Source organism: Orcinus orca, chromosome 7 (assembly GCF_937001465.1).
Source record: "Orcinus orca chromosome 7, mOrcOrc1.1, whole genome shotgun sequence".
Lineage (NCBI taxonomy): Eukaryota > Metazoa > Chordata > Mammalia > Artiodactyla > Delphinidae > Orcinus > Orcinus orca.
In genome coordinates, this window is record NC_064565.1 from 62,427,346 (window position 1) to 62,449,091 (window position 21,746).

General features: G+C 40.1%; 2 protein-coding genes across 20 annotated transcripts in view; one reads left to right on the forward strand and one right to left on the reverse strand.

Moving 5' to 3' along the window:
• Positions 1–21,746, forward strand: part of LOC117200499 (uncharacterized) — a 113,790-nt gene that overhangs the window by 71,679 nt on the left and 20,365 nt on the right. For 5 of the 15 annotated variants that reach the window (XR_004482074.2, XR_007478316.1, XR_004482062.2 and 2 more), the window contains exon 1: positions 14,323–14,606. Coding sequence is in view for 6 of the 15 variants with exons in the window: in XM_033423605.2 (XP_033279496.1) it covers positions 10,935–10,976; positions 11,010–11,082; positions 14,530–14,610 (196 nt within the window). In the remaining 9 variants the exon portion in view is untranslated. Of the gene's footprint in view, positions 1–10,934; positions 10,977–11,009; positions 11,083–14,304; positions 14,611–21,746 lie in introns of those variants that run through there. The other 10 variants (XM_049712068.1, XM_049712066.1, XM_033423606.2 and 7 more) reach the window with 5 other exon arrangements.
• The window catches only part of WIPF1 (WAS/WASL interacting protein family member 1), a 113,093-nt gene continuing 93,691 nt past the window's right edge, over positions 2,345–21,746 (reverse strand). For all 5 annotated transcript variants that reach the window (XM_033423600.2, XM_012532163.3, XM_012532162.3 and 2 more), the window contains 5 exons: positions 17,305–17,433; positions 13,544–14,329; positions 9,607–9,819; positions 8,758–8,871; positions 2,345–5,381 (listed from right to left, as the gene is read on the reverse strand). In XM_033423600.2, coding sequence (XP_033279491.1) covers positions 5,326–5,381; positions 8,758–8,871; positions 9,607–9,819; positions 13,544–14,329; positions 17,305–17,433 — 1,298 coding nt within the window. In that variant the 3' untranslated portion in view covers positions 2,345–5,325. The remainder of the gene's footprint in view (positions 5,382–8,757; positions 8,872–9,606; positions 9,820–13,543; positions 14,330–17,304; positions 17,434–21,746) is intronic.

A 21,746-nucleotide genomic window follows, 5' to 3' on the forward strand; every position in this document is an offset into this window, starting at 1 on the left:
CTGCCAATGCAGGGGACACGGGTTCAAGCCCTGGTCCAGGAAGATCCCACATGCCACAGAGCAACTAAGCCTGTGCGCCACAACTGCTGAGCCCGCGTGCCACAACTACTAGAGCCCACGCTCCCCAACAAGAGAAGCCACTGCAATGAGAAGCCCACGCACCACAACGAAGAGTAGCCCCTGCTCACCACAACTAGAGAAAGCCCGCGTGCAGCAATGAAGACCTGATACAGCCAAAAATAAAAATAAATAAATAAATTTATAAAAAAAAGAAATGCTAAAGAAACTTCTCTAAAAACCTTGCCGATAATCAAGTGTTCATAAAGACATGGAGCAAGAGGATGTCACATATGCTGCAGCACGGTAGAAATCAGTGCATCACCTATTAAAGTTGACCCGTCAATTCCATTCCTACACACTTATAGACACTAGCAAAATTCTTGCACATGTACACCAGGAGACAAGTATACAATTATTTATAACAGCATTATTTGTAATAAATAAAAAGACTGAAAACAACCTGAAATTTCCATCAACAGTGAAATGAATAAATGTGATATAGTCATAGCATGGACTAACAAATAGCCGTGGACAGCAGCATGAAGAAGTCTCAGTAATTTTTTTTTCTTTTTTAAATTTATTTTTGGCTGTGTTGGGTCTTTGTTGCTGCGTGTGGGCTTTCTCTAGTTGCGGCAAGCGGGGGCTACTCTTTGTTGCGGTGCGTGGGCTTCTCATTGCGGTGGCTTCCCTTGTTGCAGAGCATAGGCTCTAGGCATGTGGGCTTCAGTAGCTGTGGGGCATGGGCTCAGTAATTGTGGCTTGTGGGCTCTAGAGCGCAGGCTCAGTAGTTGTGGCACACGGGCTTATTTGCTCCGTGGCATGTGGGATCTTCCTGGACCAGGGATTGAACCTGTGTCCCCTGCATTGGCAGGTGGATTCTTTTTTTTTTTTTTTTTTTTTTGCGGTACACGGGCCTCTCACTGTTGTGGCCTCTCCCGTTGCGGAGCACAGGCTCTGGACGCGCAGGCTTAGTGGCCATGGCTCAGAGGCCTAGCCGCTCCGTGGCATGTGGGATCTTCCCGGACCAGGGCACGAACCCGTGTCCCCTGCATTGGCAGGCGGACTCTCAACCACTGCGCCACCAGGGAAGCCCAGCAGGTGGATTTTTAACCACTGCACCACCAGGGAAGTCCCTCAGTAATGTTGAGGCGGGTAAAGTATGTCCCTGAAAAATATATTCAAGCAGTCAGCAAAAGATGAGATTTTGAAAACTGCGGAGTAAGTTAGACCAAGAGAAGAGAGGACATCGTAGTCATAGAGACAAGGAACAGCAGATGCATACCACCTCCCCCACTGCATGTGTCCCTGATGCAGAATTCTGGTATACCTGAATTCACTTCTGGATACCTTTTTTTGAACCCTGAGAAATTCTCTAAGTGAATTAATTGCTTGTTGGGAATAGTTGCAGAAGAGTGAGGTTGGAAAGCCAACAAAAGAGATAAAGTTAGGAAAGGAATAGAGATGTTTACAATTAATTCCTGTCTAGGAAGCCAGGTGGGGGAAATTATATCTTGTGCTTCTGCCTGCCCTCCAGTGGCATCCCCAAGGAGGAAAGGGGCAAAGGTCAAGTCAGTTATGCTTCAGTGTCAAGATTACCAAGACTGAAGGAAGCTACACTAACCTGGAGATTGGAGAGGGATTTTAAAAGTCAAAGACAACTAACTTAAGGTTTTCTCTGTGCTTTTTCCATCTCAAGCACTGAAGTAGGTTACTGTGTCTCTGAGATCACAATGGGAATGATCAATGGAGTTTTTAAAAGAGAATTTTTGTGTCCAGAAAGAAAGGTTATTGTAGTACAGCTTAGTACTGAATTTATTGAAGCTATAAATTAAGAATCTCACTTTTTACAAATGTTTAAGTTCAGTTTGCAAATCATTTTTTTTTTTTATTTTAGAAATACAGTAATTGTCCAAAAAAACCCTCCAAAACAGAAAAACTATCAGGCCTCCTAAATTCCCATTGGCCTTTCCTTGTTTATCAGTGTCAGTGATAATCTTTGTAATTACATCTTCCATTGCTTCCACCATCCATCCTTTACTTCAGAGTAGAAGAAGCATTTGCCTCAAGTAAGCAGACTACAGATTTTGACTAAAATGCAAGTTCTCAGGAAATCAAGGGGATTAGAAAGTGGATGCACTGAATATTTACTTACTTTGTGGATCTTCTTCTTCTTCTTTTTTTTTGAGTTTGTCTTTCTTTACCAGAGTATAAAGCAGAAAACAGACACTTGCTTTTTCATTTATTTATATTTGTATAGAGAGTACTTAAAATAAAACCCACCAGATGACAGTCTTATCATTCTGCATTTATTTATTGTCTGGCTAACTTACAAAGACACAGATGTCTAGGGTAGGTCCTACCCCACCATATAAACTACCCTGATGACATAGGTACCAAAATGTGCATGTTTACATAATGCAGTGGTATGAAAAACATTTTCTTTCTTTACAGCCCCTGACTATAAATAGGGAAAAATTAATTTCATGCCAGAAAATTTTGGGCACTTTAACAGTCATCACATTTCTGCTACTAAAATAACAAAATTGCTATTACAAGTTAAACTATAAAGGCCTAACAGTTCTTACAAATATGCAAATAATCTGCTACTTAGACATAAAAAGTCAATTTCTTGCAAATCACCAAGTAAGGCACCACTGGATTAAACATTTTTCTTGGTTTTTACTAAATAAAATGCATATTGAAATAAATACTGAACACTGAATTTTAATACTGTAATACATTTCATTATAAAATATGTGAATATTAAGATACTGTATTGCATCTTGAATACATTTATCTGGAAATTTTATGGGGAAAAAACACATGTAAGCTCTGGTTTCAGGGAAGTAACTATTAATTTTTGTGATCTGCCATAGTTGACGATTTTAGCATAGAACCTCATTCAAACTTTGGGATGTGATTAGTTTCTAACTTTCAAAGAAAGGGTGTACATGTATTAATGGAATATTCACTTAAAAAATACATTTTAAAACATCTCTATCCTGGATGAATAGCAACTTTGAGCTGTGACCCTGCTTCAAACTTAGGATGGTATCTGCAAAATTGGGATATATAAGGAAATTGGCCATACTTACTACACTTTACAAAATTCAGACCCATTTTCTTTGGGTCAGACTTTTCTCTGCCATATTTGCTAGGAAGGCCCAACTCCATCTTTTCTGAAGTGGGTCATTAGGCTTTATCATAGGGATTTTTACCAACTATTGATATCTGATCAAAGAATTCAAAATAAGATGATGCTGCTATATTACCAAAATATTAGAGATTAAAAACTTTTTTTGAAAATACTTTGCCAAGCTTGTTACACCTTTATGTTTCTTGATTTTCTTTGGGTAAAGGCCCCCAAGTGAACGTATGAAAGACAAATTAATGGTGGTGGGCGGGGAACCCAAATTCTCTAATGTACTTAATAAGCCCAGGACTTTGGCAAGGAAAGTTATAAAAATACAACAGATTCAAATGGGCAACTTCATAAGTTATTAGACATCCCATTATTAGAACTCTAAGTTCTTTTGCTTTTATATAAATGAAACATTTATTCTATAAATAGGAATGCTGCTTTCAAATTTTTCTTTGGATTGATTTCTTGTTAGCATCTCCCAGTAATAAATGAACAATTCACTGAAACCATAATACAAAGTTTAGGTAGATATACATATACATATATAGCTGTGAACTTTAAAAAAATAAGTAATGGTAAATTTTAAACATAATTAACCATATAAAACATCTAAATGGAAATCTTTTTTTCCAAGTGTATAGCTAGATTTAAAAGTCCCAGTAAAGTTTTGTAAACAAAACCATACAAAAAGGGCAAGGCTGGCTCATCCCTATGGTCCTCTGGGGGAGCTTTATTTGCATAGATCCAAGGCAAATGATTCTCCCAGAAAGATTCAAAACAAGTTCCCTCCAATTTCCTGCAGCAGTCTCTTTCTCTCAACCCCATAATCACCAGATTTAGATTTTTAGAGTTTTGTCCATCAACTCAAAACTGTCCCCTTCTTCCACATTTCTGATTTGCTACCTTTCCCTGACTTTCCCACAACTATGGAGCCTATGAGCCTCCTGCCCTAAGGAGCACGCTGAGCTGGAGAGGAATGAAGCCACTTCCCATGCATAAGGCAGGAGGCCAACTGACAGATGAGCTCAAGGCAGCTGCTTCTAAGCCCCAGAGCCCCAACTGGCTTTCAGTTTCTCTCCAATGGCTTTATTCCACATGACTGTAAACCCTATTATATCAATTTCTGACCTTGGTACTGTGAAGCAACATCTGCATACAGATTTCCAGGGAAGAGGGAAATAAGGGAGAAAAATCTAAGGAAAGCTGTTTGCCAAACAAGGTGTTGGGTCCTAACTTTATTTTTAGTTACCTCTTGAATTGCTAAAGCTCATCTTGCTTTTTTGTTTTTTAAACAAGAGGTTTTTGCACTAGCCTCTATCTTCTGGACCTGTGCTGTCCAACATGGAAGCCACCAACCATGTGTGGCTATTGAGCACTTGCAATGTGACAAGTCTGAATGGAGATGTGTTCTAAGTGTAAAATACATACCAGATTTTGAAGACTTAGTACCAAAAAAAGAATATAAAATATCTCATTAAAATTGTTATATTGATTGCAGGTTGAAATGATATTTTGGATGTCGGTTAAATAAAATGTATTAAAGTTAATTTCACCTATTTTCCTTTTTAATGTGGCTACTAGAAATTGTAAAATTGTATATGTGGCTCACATTATATTTCTATTGGACAGCTCTGTCCAAGACGGCCAAAGATTGGACAGCCTGTAACTGCAAACATTTCATATAAGCAACTTGCTTAGGTGGTCTGTGGTTCATGGAAACAGGAGGCCAAACATGCAAAAAAGGCATGGAAGCAAACAGCTCTCAGGGACCTTAATATCGTGATCTGTAGCAAAAAAGCAGTGAATGTTTGAATTTCATGGGTTGAAAGCTGGGACACAATTCATCGCTGCCTACTTGCCACAAAAGCCTATACTGATCCCCAAAGCAGCCAACAGGCTATAGCTGAAGCAAGCAATAGCTTTAAGAATATACACAATATAAAAAGCGAGGTGCATTTCTTTACTGCATACACACCCTGCACACATGCATTCCCACATCACCTCCCTTCTTCCCTATTGCCATCATGAAGGGGACAAGGGAAGACAAGAGAAGGAGGGTGTGCGACTTGGACAGCAACAGCAGAAGGAGCTCTTGGGCTTGGGTGGAGAAGAGCAGGCAAGGATCACCTCGGGATAGGAGGAAGGGGTGGGGCACCCCTTTCTCTTCGGTTGGATCCACCTTGATGAAAAAATAGACAAAATATAAATTTTGGTTAGAAAGCTTATGTTCTCACTGTAAAACTTAAGAATGGTTGCAAAAGAACCCACTACACGCCCCCCGCCATGATCAAGGCTGTAGATAACTTGCACATGTGCATGAGAGATGAGGGGAAGAAGCAAGTAAGGTTCTGAACAAATTTTACTAGAGAAGGATGACCTACCACTGGCTACCAAGTACTTGTGCGAACTTAAAGTTTTTAAAAAGTCACTTTTTTCCTCTTCACATAGTATGTGTGATTATACATTACATATAATATATATATTATAGATTGAGAAAAGATGGATGAGAAAAACAAAACAAAAATTCACCAATGCTTTTACCACCCAGAGATAACCAGTAACATTATATGTATATTTTCCATATATAAACAGTTCCCTTTTTCCTTCCAAAAACAGGATCATATATAGTCCATTTGAACATTTTTCAAAGTCATTACTCTTTACAAATATAATTGTTAATGACACATTGCATTCTATTATATAAGTATACTGTAGTTTATTTATCTAATCATTCCCCTTTTTTTGGGCATTTAGATATCTTCTAATTTCTAAACAATGCTTTTTTGATAGCAGCCATCCTAATAGGTGTAAAGTGGTAGTTTTATTTGTAGTTTTATTTGTGTTTTCCTAATGATTAGTGATGTTGAGCATCTTTTTATGTGCTTATTGGCAAGCTGTATATCTTATTTCAAGAAATATCTATGCAAGTATTCAACCATTTTAAAAATTGGGTTGTTTTGTTGTTGAATTGTAGGAATTCTTTATGTATTGCAGATATTAACCTTTTATCAGATATATGATTTGCAAATATTTTATCCCATTTCATGGGTTTTCTCTTCACTCTATTGATAGTGTTCTTTTAAAAACTATGCATATTCATGGGCTGTCAGCATGCCATAACTAGGTTTAAAATCCATTCACAATTAAAAAATTCATTTGTCCCATGCACATTTTGTTTTGAGGATCTAACAGGTGTTAGGCATGAAACCAGGTGCTCAGATGCTGTGAGTAGGTCTACCAGGGACTTGAGTCAATCGAGTAGGTCTGCTAAGGCCACAGTTCTGATACTCAGGTGGACTGGCATTGATGGATTCCTCAGCAGGCCACCACTTCCCTGACAGCAACCAAAGTAGCCCACTTAGGGATTCCTGAGTTAGAACAAATCTCTGAGCAAGGGGAGGAGTTAGAGGAAAACAGTGGCAGTCCATTACCTTGCCTCTTCCTGTTTTTATCCCAACCAAGTCTTTTGTTGGGCAGGGACCTGAGGAAAGACTCATCTGGCTGTAAATCAGCTATCTGTCACGGAGACTTGACTGTCAATTGACACACCACAAATGTTGAGCAAAACAAGGGCTGGCCTTGTGCAAAGCTGCAGTTAGGAGGCACTGTTCAGGGCTGTCTGGGTGCCCTACCAGGTAGTGGGCCTGGAGGCTGAGGCAGGTACAGGAGCAGGATAAAACCACTCCATAGTACTTTTTTTGTGTTAGAGAGATGATCCATTATCATTATAAAATATTAAACATGCCCAATGCTAGAAATATTTTTTTAAAGCTACAAAAACATTTTTTAATTTACCGATCTAAGAAATATTTTTAAATGCTGCTGTATTTCAAGCTCTGTGCCACTTTCAGAAGATGCAGTAGTGAGCAGGGCCTAGTTCCAGTTCTCAAGCTGTGGACAGTCATAAAGACAGGAAGCTGGGGGGAAGGAATGTGTTCAGCTATTAAATTAAAAATCTAGAGGGGCTGGGGAGGATGGCTCTGTTATTGACGTAAATATACAAATAGCACAGAGTGGGGTGGGGGAAGAGAACTCGAGGATGCTGTTCCCACGTGAAGACTTTTTCACCAAAAATTTCAACCACCAACTCTTGTATGATAATTTTATTACAGTTATGCCTCTTTTATTAGGCATCATCTAGAATGCAGTATTCCACATAAATAAGTTTTTCTAGGAATTAAACTTGTCCTTTCAAGCAGCAATATTCTGTTTACTTCTGGCATTTTTTTCAGGGAAATTTTTCTAAAATATTTTCTAATTCTTTGAATTCTTCAACAGAAGCACAAAGCACAATTTGTCTTGTTCTTAATAACCCAACAGAAACAACTGTATTGTCCAGTGCTGTGATACCTAGCAGAGCTCTGTGTTCCTAGCTCCTCCTTTAACCCAAGACTGCCACCTATCTCTTCTCCCCGAAGTCAGTGATTTTGCTTCTAACCAACCTTGACTTCAGCTGATATTAATCTGCTCTAAGGCTGGGAACCAACCAAGCAAAAATTAAGAACTGTGTGTTAAGAAAGAGTCATTAGGCTCAGAGTACATGAAGGAGCTCTGCTGGGCAATGAGGACAAGGCTAGGATCATGTGACAGTTCTTTGACATGCTCAAACACTTTTTCTCCACTCATTTCTGGCTTGGGAGTTTGGTCTGAAGCTAAGGCTGTTACAAGATGGGGCCTCATCAGTGATATATGTATATTTCATGCTAATTCTTCCTTAGTTCTATACATTTATTGTTGTGAAATATCAGTTTTTCTATTTCCTCTTCTTGTTCACGTATTTCTTTTCAGTAGGGGAAAACTGATGCACTTCTTTATGGTAGCATTACATCTATAAGGAAAAAAACAATCTAAATGTCCAATAATGGTAAACTAAATTATTATATGCTGACTTGATGGAATTCTGTAGAATAAAAACCATGTGATAAAATAGGGAAGTGTTTACTCAGCAATGTTATATAAATCTCATCAGCAAAACCCATACTCTATAATTATTAAACTATATAAATTAATCAGAATTAGATGGATAAAAATTAGAAGACAACCTAGTAAAATGAAAATATCTGTTATGTTATGTAGAGAGATTATGGGTATACTTAAAACTTTCATGTAATGCTCTGTAAAGTTATGATTATATTTAAACGATCAAGGCAGTTACAGTGAGTTTTTGTTATAATTAGACATTCTGCCAGTCTCGAAACTAGTAGGAATAGAAGATGGCTCTAATCGTGCCATCTTAGGAAGATCAAAATGGGGAAAGATTGTCCAAACAAGCAAAATAATAAAATTTAACCTACTAGCAAACTAAAGGTATTTTGAGCTTGTAATGACACATTAAAATAATCATTTCTCATATGCATTCTGGATGTCTCCATTTTCCTCAATGAGTGTAGAAAGGGAGTTTACTAGAATTTATATGGTTCCAAATCCAGGAGTGATTTCTCTGAAATCGCCCCACTCCAGGCAAGAGACCTGGATTTCCTATACAACCCTCAGTTGTGTATAACCCAGGCTACTCAAGTATGAAGGCATCCAATTGCCCTTGTAGAAATACTCACTCCGGCTTTCATTTCTTGCCAATTTACTGGGATAACTTTTGGTTGTTGGTACATATGGCTCTGGAGGTGGCAAATCAGAAATCGGATGGAAGAAGAATCTGCTTTCCCACTCATCTGAGGGAGAGAAACAAACAATATCTTCAGTAACAGACAATCTTCTCTGAAGACTTATGTAACGAAAGGCACAGAATGAAATACAGAGAGAATGGCAGAGATCGCTTCTGGTTTTATGTCTAGAAGTTTAGAGAAAAGCTGGAAGTGCTACAAATGTCACTGATTAGCACAGCGATAAAATATAGTGGTCTGCATATCAAACCAAAGACAGATCCAGGTGACTTTAACTAGAGTGACTAGGACCCAGCCAGTCCCTCTCAGGAGCTGGGGACTAAGGTTTGGGATGCCTTTCTTAATTATTCCTTCATCAGTGGAAGGAATAACTAGGACCCTCTGATAACAATGGCAGAGATAAGCTGCTCAATATCTGCAGGCCATTGGGCCTCTTACCCACCATGAACTGTTCAGAAAGGTAGGTATAAGGTTAGCTACAAAAATGGTTCTTTTCAGAATTCTGGAACCTCTGGAAAGTTAACCAAAATGAGACTCAAACAAGGAACAGAGAAAAATGATCTGCCTTTTTGGGGAGTGGAGGAAGGGGGATTACTATTTTTCATTTGAAATCATGGTGGGCCCTAGAGTGCTTAGATTAGTGCTGTGCAGTATGATAACAGTGAGGGTCACACAAACACGAAATGTTAATGCAAACATACAAACAGACACAAACACACCTGCCATTCAACTGCTGCCCTACTATAGCTTGTACATTTCCAAGGAGCCGGGACCACACCTCACCTTCACATGAAGAGTCTTGGAAGCCGTTTCTAATTGATGTCGATGGTGGAGGTGGGGGAGGCACCCCAGTGCCAGGCCTGTCGGGAGGAAGAGGAGGCCGGGGCCCACTTCTGGGACTGTCTGTTCCACTCCTGGATGGCAACTGAGGGGTGGCAGGCAGGGCCCGAGATGTGCTGCCATTTCTGTTCATTGGAGGAGGTGGTGGGAGAGGGCCTGGAGCAAAAGAAAAATGACATTTAGTGCTATACCTTACACTGTACATTACTATCATCATGGTTATCAACATGCAATTATTGAGTGCCTGCTGGATACATGCCCTTTTACTAGGGAATGTGGAGAAATGGTGGAGAGTTCCTAGGAGGTTTAGCCAAGAAATGATTAGGCGCATATAAGCACAGAAATGCACAAATGTACACACATACGTGGAACAAGTGCACATTGATAGCCAAATGGCTGTTTGGCTTTGAGTTGAGATTGGAGGTGATGCAGTTGACAATGGTAATCATTTGTTTATATTGACAACTGTATACTTTAAAAAACATTTAAAATTCCTTTTAAATAGCTGTTGAACTAATTACTGTGACATGTTACTTATTAAGTAAATGCTGTTTTAAAAATAAGATAGTTATGAACTTATTTTAGGTCTCCAGAGGGACTAAGTTCTTTAAATGCATAGTATTATCGCTAATTATACAAGCATGTTTCTGTGATGCATATGATCTGTTTCCAGGCAGAAGCGGGATCAGGAAACCAAACATCAGTTATCCCGAGAACAGTAAGAGTTCCTTCTTGGTTCTTCCTCTCTGGGGAGTCAGATTAACAGAGGGAGTGACAATCAGCTAATCAATGTGCATGGCTATAAATGCTGGTGCAGTATCCTGATCCTGTGCAGGCTGGTTGTCCTGTGGAACTTGATTTCCTGTCTATGAAAGAACACCTTTCTCACTGCACTGTTGCCAGAAATACTTAGTCAAAAAGCAAATAAAAAGTATTATATAGTATTTGAAACCATGTTTTAAAAATGCAGTGGTGTGGTATAATCAGAAAATTTTAAGTTCTTAGTAAATAATTCAAAGTAAATTCTTCTTTTTGATAGTACAAAGGAACATATCTTGCTTTTCCCATCCTCCAAATGCAGAGGCTGTTTGGGTCATGAGTAAATTTTTAAAAAGAAAAAAAGAACTTGAGCATCTCTCATGCAAATCAAAATGGCCTTAGTAATTATTCCTGACCTTCAGTGGTGTGTTCCACTAGCAACATGCTGACATCTTTATGTAAACACAATGTCTTATGGTGCTAGAAATATAAATATGTCTTGTTAATTACAGATTCAGAATCCAACTAGAGGACCTTAAAGTGAATGACCCACCCATCAAAGATATTCCTGTCTGGAAGTCTTGGCTCAGATCTCTGATGGAGGTGGGAGGCATGCCCAGCCCTGGTTCGTCTCTCAAGGAGTCTTCAGTGCCTAATCTGGTAGGGTTTATTTATTGGCCCATCTACTTCTCACTGCTGGAGTCCTAGTTAGTATGAGTAGATTTACTGGGGGGAGAAGTGGCTCACACGCTGTGGGCTTAATGGCAGTGGTAGTACCACCACATAACTGTCACTGAATGCAAACTAGACTTCCAATACTATGGGGCCTGGTACTACGTAACCTGATCAACTTGATCTCTCTCTCTTTTAAAGTAACTGTTCATGTTCCTTACTCTCCAACCTTCCAGCCCTCTGCTCCAAACCTAGGCAAGCATAACAGAAAACAGATTTCTATTTCCTGTTGGCAGTATAATAATGAAAACGATCATTTGTTGAATGCTACTACATGCAGGGAAATAAGATAACCACTATACACACTGGTCTCATTTAATTCTTACAACAGCCCCAAGGAGCATCAGGACAGCAGGTGAGGCCTCAGAGGTATTGGAAGGTTAAAGAGCCCAAATCAGTACACTAATGAGTGGAAGAATAGGATTTGACTCCATTCTGTCAAATTCTAAAACACTCCCCTAACAATGAAGCCAAGCCACCTCTCAAAATATAGATGGCCCTTGATGACTTCTCATAGGTTCCTTATGGAAATGTAAATTGGTGGGAATTTTCTAGAGGCTAATTTGGCAATACCTATGAAATCCATAGTTTACTGTGCACATCCATTGTCCTAGAAATTCCATTCCTAGGAATTCATCCAAAAGAAATACACAGAGATGTGCACAAATATTTAGCTACAAGAATGTATCCCTGCATTATCTGCAATAGCAAAACTCTAGAAATGGCCTGTATGACCACGTGACTAATAAATAAGCCAAGGTACTTTGGTGGGATTTAATATTATGCAGCCATTAAAGGTCAGGTTGTAAAAGAAGAGTTAATCATATCAGAAAATAATGAGCTAAATTAAATAAAAAGAAAATTAGCAAACAATATATGTAGTATGATACTAATTTTGCAAACATGTATATATATGCATTTAAAAAAGACTGAAAGGGTATATAAACAATGTTATATCTGGTTGATGGTGGTGGCAGAATTATAGATGATTTTTATTTTCATTATACTTTTATGTATTTTGTATAATAAACAGGTATGACTTAATGTAATTGAAAGAAACAACAAATATATATCACTGCCTATCCTATTTGGGGGAATATTTAATCTGTTGATTAAATCATTTGGTAGAACCAAGCAAACAGCTCCTCAGCCATTTTGTGGGAAAATCCATACCTGTTGGATAAGAAGAAAATGATGCATTTCATTCATCTGACTACTTGTTCTTATTTGTTCATTGAAGCATACTTAATGAGATGCCACAATGTCTAGACTGAATAGACTACCAACTTTTTATATTTGTAGCTGACTCTCCCTGGCAAAGTGGTTTGAAGGAGTGGTTTTCACTTTGCTACACATTACAGTCACCGGGGAGCTTCCAAATATCCTGATGCCCAGTTTGTAACCCAGACCAATGAAACCAGAAATCCTGGGGTAGGAACCCAGGCATGGTGGTTTTTAAAGCTCCCAGGTGATTCCAGTATGTGGTCAAGTTTGAGGACTATTTTAAAAAAGTGTTTATTAGGTTCCTGAGGTCAGGGGGTCAAAGGTCAGTTAGCTTCTCACAGAGCAAAAAATGCCCCATTTCCAGACATCCTGTAGGTATGGTAAGGTTAAATTCCAAAACTAGATAGCTCTTCTGAATCCATCAATAACAAACAGAAAACAAACAAGCACCTATTAAAAGTAGGAGAGAGAGTACAGACTCCTCACACTTCATTTCACACTGTGCAGGTTCTCCCCTTAGATCCAGGTTTCCAGCCCTGGGTGGGGACACAGATGGGCTTCAGCAGGTCCTTCAATCCATGAAACAGCAGGCAATTTTGAGTTTATGCTTATGAGCATTTTTATGGAGAGAAGGCCTTATTATACCTTTGTCTGATTCTCCAAGGGATCTATGTGTCAGAGATGTGAACAGACAGCAAAATGGACTCTAGTATGTGTCAAAACTTGACCAATGAAGAGAAGTACAGGGGAAGTTCATTCACTCTTAAATAACTGCCCTTCTTGTTGGAATAATGGGCCCTCCTGCAGGAGATGGTATTTAGTTCCCAGTTAAGACAGCAGAAATTCCCTTTCAGGAGATGTCAGGTAGAGTGGTGAGATGGAAGGTTAGTGAGTGGCCTGTTCTTTATTAACTCGCTTGGGATCATTTCACTTCATTGGTTACTTAGTCTCGTCACTTCTGAAACGTGGACAGAAGTATGGGTCCCACTCTCTTCAGAGGTTATGTGAGGCCAAGAGGAAATCATATGGGTTATGTGTCACTTCCAAGGTCAAAGCAGCCCGAGAGTTCACTTAAGCTTTTGTTGGGCTCTCTTCGTGTGCAGTTGGTAGTGACTTCTGGGCTGGCTGGGTCACAGGGGCACAACTCACCGCGCTCTGGCCATACCTGATCTGCCCGGTGGGTCCCTCACTGGAGGAGGGGGTCTCTCGCTGGGCGGGGGAGGAAGAGGTCCCGACCGCCCAGGTGAAGGTAAGGGAGGCGCAGATGATGATGATGACGACGAGGACGACGAGAGGGACAGGTTCCGCTGTGGGAGCCTCGGGATTTCGTCGCCGCCACTGGACCCTGGGGGCACTGGGGGAGGGCCCGGCCGGCTGGGGGGCGGGGGCGGGGCCTGCGCGGAGGGGGAAGGCCGCGGGGTGGAGGGCACCGGGGGCTTGCTGTTCTGAGGGGGAGGCGGGGGGACGGCCTCCCTGTGGATGGAGGGCCTGCTGCCCACTGGAGGGGGCGGAGGAGGGGGTTTGTCATCCAAGGCCCTGCTCGGGGTAGGGGGGAGGGGAGGCCGGTTGGAGAAGGGCGAGGAGGAGCCTGACGGGGTCTGGCGGGTGGAGCCTCCCCCGAAAGCAGCCCCTCGGTTTCCGGGGAGAGGGGGAGGAGTCGGCCCGGGGCTGGGCTGCCTGGGGGCCCCGGGCACTAAGGTGGACCCCCGGTTGTGCAGACTTGACTGAACGGGTCTTGGAGTATTAGGCACTGGAGGCGGAATGTTATCAGGCTTCGCGCCCACGTCGGGCCTCGGGGGAGGCATTCGGTTCCTCTGAGGTTCTGGAGGTCCGCTTCTGTGGCCTGGAGAAGGCACAGGGAACCTCCCTGGGCCACTTGGGGGCGAGAAAGGTTTGGCAGATGTGGGTCTTCCTCCTGGTGGCAAAATCGGGGGTCGGCTCCCTCCAGAATCTGAAGAACAGAAAAAAAAAATCAGAAAGTTAGGAACCTTAAAGGCAATCAGAGAACTAGAGTAAATTGCCAGCTACTGGAAGCCCTTTCCTAGATGCTGCAAACGACAGGTAACTATTACTTATATAAACTAGGTTTTGTGTGTCCTTCCTGGAAGCAGAGGGACAGATCACAGCTCTCTGTTTCTCTTCTACTCCCAGATTCCACAACCCATCAGCTTTCAAAGGGATTCTGGAGAGCTCTCTTGGCATTATGGATGGACAAGAACCAGGATGAGGTTGGTAAGAGTTATGGAGACATCCCTGTTCATTACAAGAGGTCGAGAACAGGATGGCATTGGTACATGGGATTTCTGCTAATGATTTTCTTTTCTCCCCGTCACTATCCCTGTCCCCCCACCCTGTACCTCTCAGGTTTGAAAAATAATGTAGCTTTCTTAGATGAAGAAATTAGTTATCCCAATATAAGTTTCTGTATGGGAGGGCTTACCTAGAACCTTTAAAGGTAAATTTCTAAGAGAGTGGAAGAGTTATGATTGAAATAAGAAACTGTCAAAGGAAAAAGAAACTGTCAAAGTTTAAAAGAGTTGACACCAGTGGATGGTCTTAATCTACCAACAAGTAGGCAACTATACAACGTTTTTCCCTACTAGGTCAACTTCCACTTTAATACTGACAGGACAGAACAACCCTACTATTAATACATAATTAATATTCAACTACTTTGGTTCAACAAAGGGAAGAGCTAAAGAGGAACCAAACTTACGGAAAAACCCAAACCACCACCCCAGAGTCTCTTAGAACCTAAACTAATTCTTGTAAAATGCTTAGTCTGAAAAAACTTTACCCAGTTCAACTATGAGCTAATTAATATACCAAATATTAACCTGCTATACTATATGCCAGCCATTATTCTAGATGCTAGAGGCAGAGGAGTAAACAAAACAGAAAAGATCTGGCTCTCTTGTAGTTTATGTTCTTCTGGGGGAGATAAACAAAAAACCAGTAAACATAAATATTTTCAGACAGTTATAAGGACTAAAAAGAAACTAAAATAGGCTGATGAGATGAAGAATGCCCAGAGAGGCCAGCATAGATGGGGGTGGCCCTTCTGAGGATGTGACATTTGAGCTAAGGCCCGCCATGGAGAGGAGGAAGAGAAGTGCTTCAGTCAGGGCCAGCAGGTGCAAAGACCCTGAGGTGGAAATGAGCTTCAAGTTAAAAAACCAAGGCTTTTATGAGTGTGGGGCCCAGTGAGCATGGAGGAGAACCCTACGAAATGCAGCCTGAGTGGCTGGCAGGGGCCGGGTCATAGAGAGCCTTGTCGGCCAGAAGGCGTTCAGATTTTATCCAAGGCACGATGAGAGACATTTGGCTGGATTTATGAATAATGTGAACTCTAGAAAGAATTTTTTATTTTGACTTTAGCACTAGACATGAGCTATATTTTCCTTGACTGTGTGGTATAGTTCTATGTCACCAACTTGTGATAAGTTTTACCTTCCAAATTTGGATTAAAGGTGCAGTTACTATCCACATATATGTTACAGGGATGGGACCCATTATGCAGATAGTATACTATGCAAATACTGTAGCATTTTGTGTACTAACTTAAATTCCATCTTCATTTCATTGTTTTACTTCCAGTTTTCTTTTGCCTGAATTTCTTCACCTACTGTTAAAGTACTGAATGTATGCATTTGTCAGTTGCCTCAAGTCCTTTCAGTGGGTTTTAAATAAACAAATTTAAATGCAGGCCTGGCAAGATAGAATCTCTCATATTCTTGAGTCTCCTTCTAGATGTTGACAATCCAAAACTAAAATAGCCAGGTAACCCTGAGGATTCAGTGACTTTATCTTCATATGAATGTGACAGTTTCACACATTCCCAGTGGACATTTTAAAAGACCATAGAATTAGAAATAAAATTCTTCTAACACAGTAAACATTAAAAAGTAAAGTTTCATGGGGAAATTTCTTGAGCTTCTGTCATAGTCAGGGGAGAGCCTCACACACTCTGTAAGGTTTTTTATTTAGGCATGACCAGGTTTAACTTTTTTCTGTGCCATCGTGTTCACAGACAATCCTGTAGGACTCATTTCCATGGCTTCCTGCAGAGAATACTTAGAATCACTAGCTCTAAAATGCCAAATGTCAGGCAAAACACCTTTTTAGGTTTTGTGAGATATGTAATTATATTTCATATGACATGCTCCATTGTGTATTTGAAAAGAGACCCACAAGTATTTACTACACTCAACAGGTGGGTCAGACTACCTCACAAAGAAAGCTGAATCTGCCATGTCACCAGGCAGAGTTTCCAGGGGTGGCAAGTCCCATTTGCTCCTTCCTTTTCTTCCCACTCTAGCTTACCCTTTAGAAAAGTACAAAAAGGTACAAGTTACCCCAAGGACACTGGGCAAATATTTAACAGCTCGATGGAGCTGTCTGATCCTGATTTAAAAAGAAAAAGAAAAAAAAAAGATGCTAAATAGAGTCCCTCTTTTTGTAAAAAAATTATTTCATTTATTTTTGGCGGCGTTGGGTCTCTGTTGCTGTGCGCAGGCTTCCTCTAGTTGCGGCGAGCGGGGGCTACTCTTCGTTGTGGTGCGCGGACTTCTCATTGCAGAGCGGCTTCTCTTGTTGCGGAGCACAGGCTCTAGGTGTGTGGGCTTCAGTAGTTGTGGCACGTGGGCTCAGTAGTTGTGGCTCGCAGGCTCTAGAGCACAGGCTCAGTAGTTGTGGAGAACGGGCTTAGTTGCTCTGTGGCACGTGGGATCTTCCTGGACCAGGGCTTGAACCCGTGTCCCCTGTGTTGGCAGGCGGATTCTTAACCACCGTGCCACCAGGAAAGTCCCTTGAGTCCCTCTTATCTAAAATGTTTCACAGGGCACAGTGCCTTAGAGGGGATGCCAAGTCTCAAAACCGCCAGACTCAGCCTGGTCTTCAGTAACTAAGGAAGGAAACTCTCCTTACCACTCTCCCTGTTGGCTGTGGATCTCAGCTTTGGCATCCCAGCCTGGAACAGTCCTCCCAAACCGGGTGGTCCACCCCCTCCAAAACTCCCACTGCCGCCTCCGCCACCACCACCAGCTCCTTTAGGTTCTGCAGAAGGAAGAAAACACAGCCTTTACACATGTATGAAGACACCACCAGAGAACTTTACCAGTCCTCGCCCAAGTAAACAATCACAATACAACAGGGAGCTGGCAGAACCTAAGCCCATGGTGGACACCTGGAATTTCATTAAAGGGTAGGACTTTAAGGATTCACCCTATCCTCCGTCAGAATAGTAGAGGGTTCTTTCTACTCCAGGGCAGTCGCAAGCCCAGAGGTAGAAGAATCAGTAATAGATAATGACTTTCCCCTGCTTGGCTGGCTGCCACATGAGTTAATATCTATTGTGTATCATAGGATTTGGTAAATAAAAGTATCTTCAAAGAAAGAAAGTCTTAAGGGAGGAGATGCAATAAAAGGTGAGAAGAAAGGAAACAGTAAAAATAAAGGAGAAGAAAATAAAATATCCCATAATTTTGCTTCATTGAAATACCCACTTTTTTGGTGTATTTTTCCCTGCCAGGTTTTGGTGTTTTTTTTTGTTTTTTCATTTTACATATTTTTTCTCACGACCAAATTCACTACATAGTTTTCAGCCTGCTTTTTTCAGTCAATACTTTATTGTTAGCATTTCCCATGTCACTAAATATTTTTTGAAAACATGAGTTTAAAGGATTGAATTGTGTTTTAGAACACTGAATGTACTGTAATTTATTTATCCATCTACCTATTTGATGGCCTTCCAGGTTGATTTCAATTTTTTAATATCATAAAACCCAACAGTAGACTTTAACATTTTTAAAATTCTTTGCAACTTGAGACGATGCAAAGATTTTGTTTTATTTTGCATTTGTTGCCAAAAAACTGTGAAAGATTTCAAAATAGGCAAACAAGAAAACAAGAAAAAAAAGGAAGAAGAAGAAAGAAAAAGATTACTAAGTATCCAGTCTAGCCTTCTGGGTTATTTCCCATTGCCTTTGAGCTAGTCTGCAACTCTATTAAATTGTACAAAACTGATAATAATGCAAATGATATTTGTCCATAGAAATGCATATTGGTTGTGTTCAGTGTCATGCAATTGATTGACCTGTTTTGCACCTATTTGTAAATTCATTTCAACACTCACCTGCCTACATATGTGTGGTACTTCGAATTCTCCTTTGAATTGATAACATTATATTGGTTCCCTCATTAATTAATGAGCTAAATAAAATCTTTGATATATGTTTATTTTATATCTGTATTAGAGCCATGATTATACCTTCTTTAAAAAACTGTCTCTTAACAATTTATGTATGTATATATGTTTTATGAGGTTAAGTACTGTTTAAAGTTCTACCCCTGGAAAACCTTGTTGAGTCTTTGGTAAGAATTACACGAGATCTACAAATTAATCTGGGAGAACTGACACTTTCATGATATTTAGACTTTATGGAAACATGGTATATTTTCCCGTGTCTTCTGATTTATTCAGTAAAGTTTTGTAATTTTCATGATGTGGGTCACCCATAGTTCTTTTAGAGTCACTTCAAATACATTTTTGTTTGTTGAAATTATGAAAGGAATGTTTTTCCTACTATATTTTGGATTTGGTTATTATTGGCATCAGGAAATTTCATTTGATATCTAATAAATCACTTTCCTGCATTTTCAGAATTAAAATTTATTTTTTACCTTGGATTTTCTAGTAGACAAATGCTCTGCAAATAATAAAGGTAAGGTGTATGCCTTCTTTTCTAAGAGTTGTGTATCTTATTTCTGTTTTATATAAGAAATTACTTTGATGACTGAGCTTCCATAACAGTGTAAGTTATTAATGTTTTATTAATTTAAAGACAATTTATTTTAAAATAATTATAAAGAATAAATATACATTTATATATTTATCTTAAACATAAATTATTAACGTTATTAGTATTTTAAAAATAAAGGAAATCATGTTTTGATTTTAATGAGAATGCCTCTAATGTTTCAAAGTTATATATTTTTTTAAGTAAATTTATTTATTTGTTTATTTTTGGCTGCATTGGGTCTTTGTTGCTGCGTGCGGGCTTTCTCTAGTTGTGGCGAGCGGGGGCTACTCTTCGTTGTGGTGCACAGGCTTCTCATTGGGGTGGCTTCTCTTGTTGTGGAGCACAGGCTCTAGAGCACAGGCTCAGTAGTTGTGGCGCACAGGCTTAGTTGTTCGGCGGCATGTGGGGTCTTCCTGGATCAGGGCTCGACCTCGTGTCCCCTGCATTGGCAGGCGGATTCTTAACCACTGCACCACCAGGGAAACCTCCAAGTTACATACTGACTGTTGGTTTGAAATAACTTTTTTTTCTAAGTATTCGTGGTTAGCAAGGATCCTTCCACTCTGGGTTTTTAAGACTTTCTTATGGCATGGAATTTTATCAAATGCCTATCCAGGATCTACTGAGATCATTATATGGTTTTCCTTATTTGATATGATGGATAGATAGACTTTCTAACATTAAAAATGAGACAAACTCTGGATTTGGTGAATTATTTTTTTTAACATACTATTGAATTAGAGTTTTTGGATTTTTAGTTAGTATCCTCTCGTCTGTGATCATAAGTGGTCTATAGTAGGGTTTCTTAGCCTTGGAACTACGGACATTTGGGGGTCAGATAATTCTTTGTTGTGGGTGACCATCTTGTTCCCTGTAGAATGTTTACAACATCCCTGGCCTCTACCCACTAGGTGTCAGTAGGAACCCTCCCTCACCAAGTTGTGATAACTAAAAATGCCTCCAGGCATTGCCACGTGTCCCCTGAGACACTGATACACCAGCTTTCTTTCTGTATATATGCTGCCTTTGTCATGTTTTGATATTAAGATCATGCCAATCTCATTATACCTAACAGATAGTTTTCCATGTCTTCCTACATTTAGGAATGATTTATATAGCATTTGAATTTGTTGTTTCTTAAAATCTGAAATAATTTTCTGATAAAATCATCTGGCTCTAAAGCTTTTTAGAGAAAAAGTAATTTGATAAAGTTTTCAACTTTTTCCTTGCTCACTGAAGCTTCATGAATGATTTTTGGTAAATTTGTACTTTTCTTAAAAAGTTAAATTCTTTAAGAATAACTTCATTGTAGCATCCTTAATTTTAGAAAATCTGCTTTGAATCTTTTATTTAATCTGCTTTCTGAGCTCTATTTATTCATTTGTGTTTTCTTTTTTTCTGGATTAGATTGATCATAAGTCTGTGTCAGCTCTGTATCTTTTCTAGGTGTGGAACTTTCTGGGATACTTATGGGAACTCTGCTGATAGAAGAAACAATCTGATACTGAACTCACAAGAATTACTTCGCCTAGTATGCTATATCAAATTAGAATAACAATTTCTGGAAGTGCATGCAAAATTGCTTCCATATAAAATTTAAAAGTTTTACTCATTTAAATTATTGCCAATAATATTAATAATGCCCTTGACATTAAAATGTTATTGGTTGATGAACGATGCATTCTGCAATACTGCATTTCACAGGACACCTTTACCTGGTATTGAACATTCAAAGAGATCGATGAACTTGTTCTATCAGACATCGTCCACTAGTGTTCTTAACTTGCAACAGTTGTACAGCTTTCCGATAGAGAAGCTACACTAGTTGAGGACAGCTAACTGGCTCTAGGTCACTCTGCTAACAATTAAATTGGAGGACAAAGCTGACCTCAAGAGTTATATCCTGTATAACCATGGTCAACATTTTGACATAGAACCCAGGGAGGTTTCACCTGCAAACAAATACAAAACCATGGATGGACTTTGCCACTTGCAAAGAGCTTCTAACAACAGTGTTAGCATCCAGTTAAGTTCATGAACAAGGGCATGCATTGGGTTGCATCTGGTGTCCACAAGGCAAAGTGCATTCTTAAACATCACTGAGCAGATGGGAGGGAGAACTAACACTCTTTTCCATTTAATGAGAGAAGTGTATCTTGAAGAATATAATGAACTTCCACTAGTGGATTCAGGACTAGGCCCCAGACTGTCCATTCTCCTTCAACATCTAGGGAATTCTTCAGAGCCTAGGCTCCCTCTCGTAGTGGAGAGAACCACTGGGCTCTGGTCTAGAGGTTGGCAGTCTGTGGAGTTCCTCTGGCCCCATCCCAGGCACCACGATTCAATGGGTATTGGACCAGAGCTCCCCAGAAAGAAGTGACTGGGCTGGGCAACCCCAGGGAGAACCTTGTGACACAGATCAGGAAAACTAAGCAATTGACTATACAATAACCACACCATTTTGTGGGCATTCTGACCCAGAGGTAAGACTTCGTCAAAAGTCAAAGACCCTCTAGTTCCACTGAGGTGTGGTGCATTCCATCTGCACCACCTTGCCTGGTAACAGAG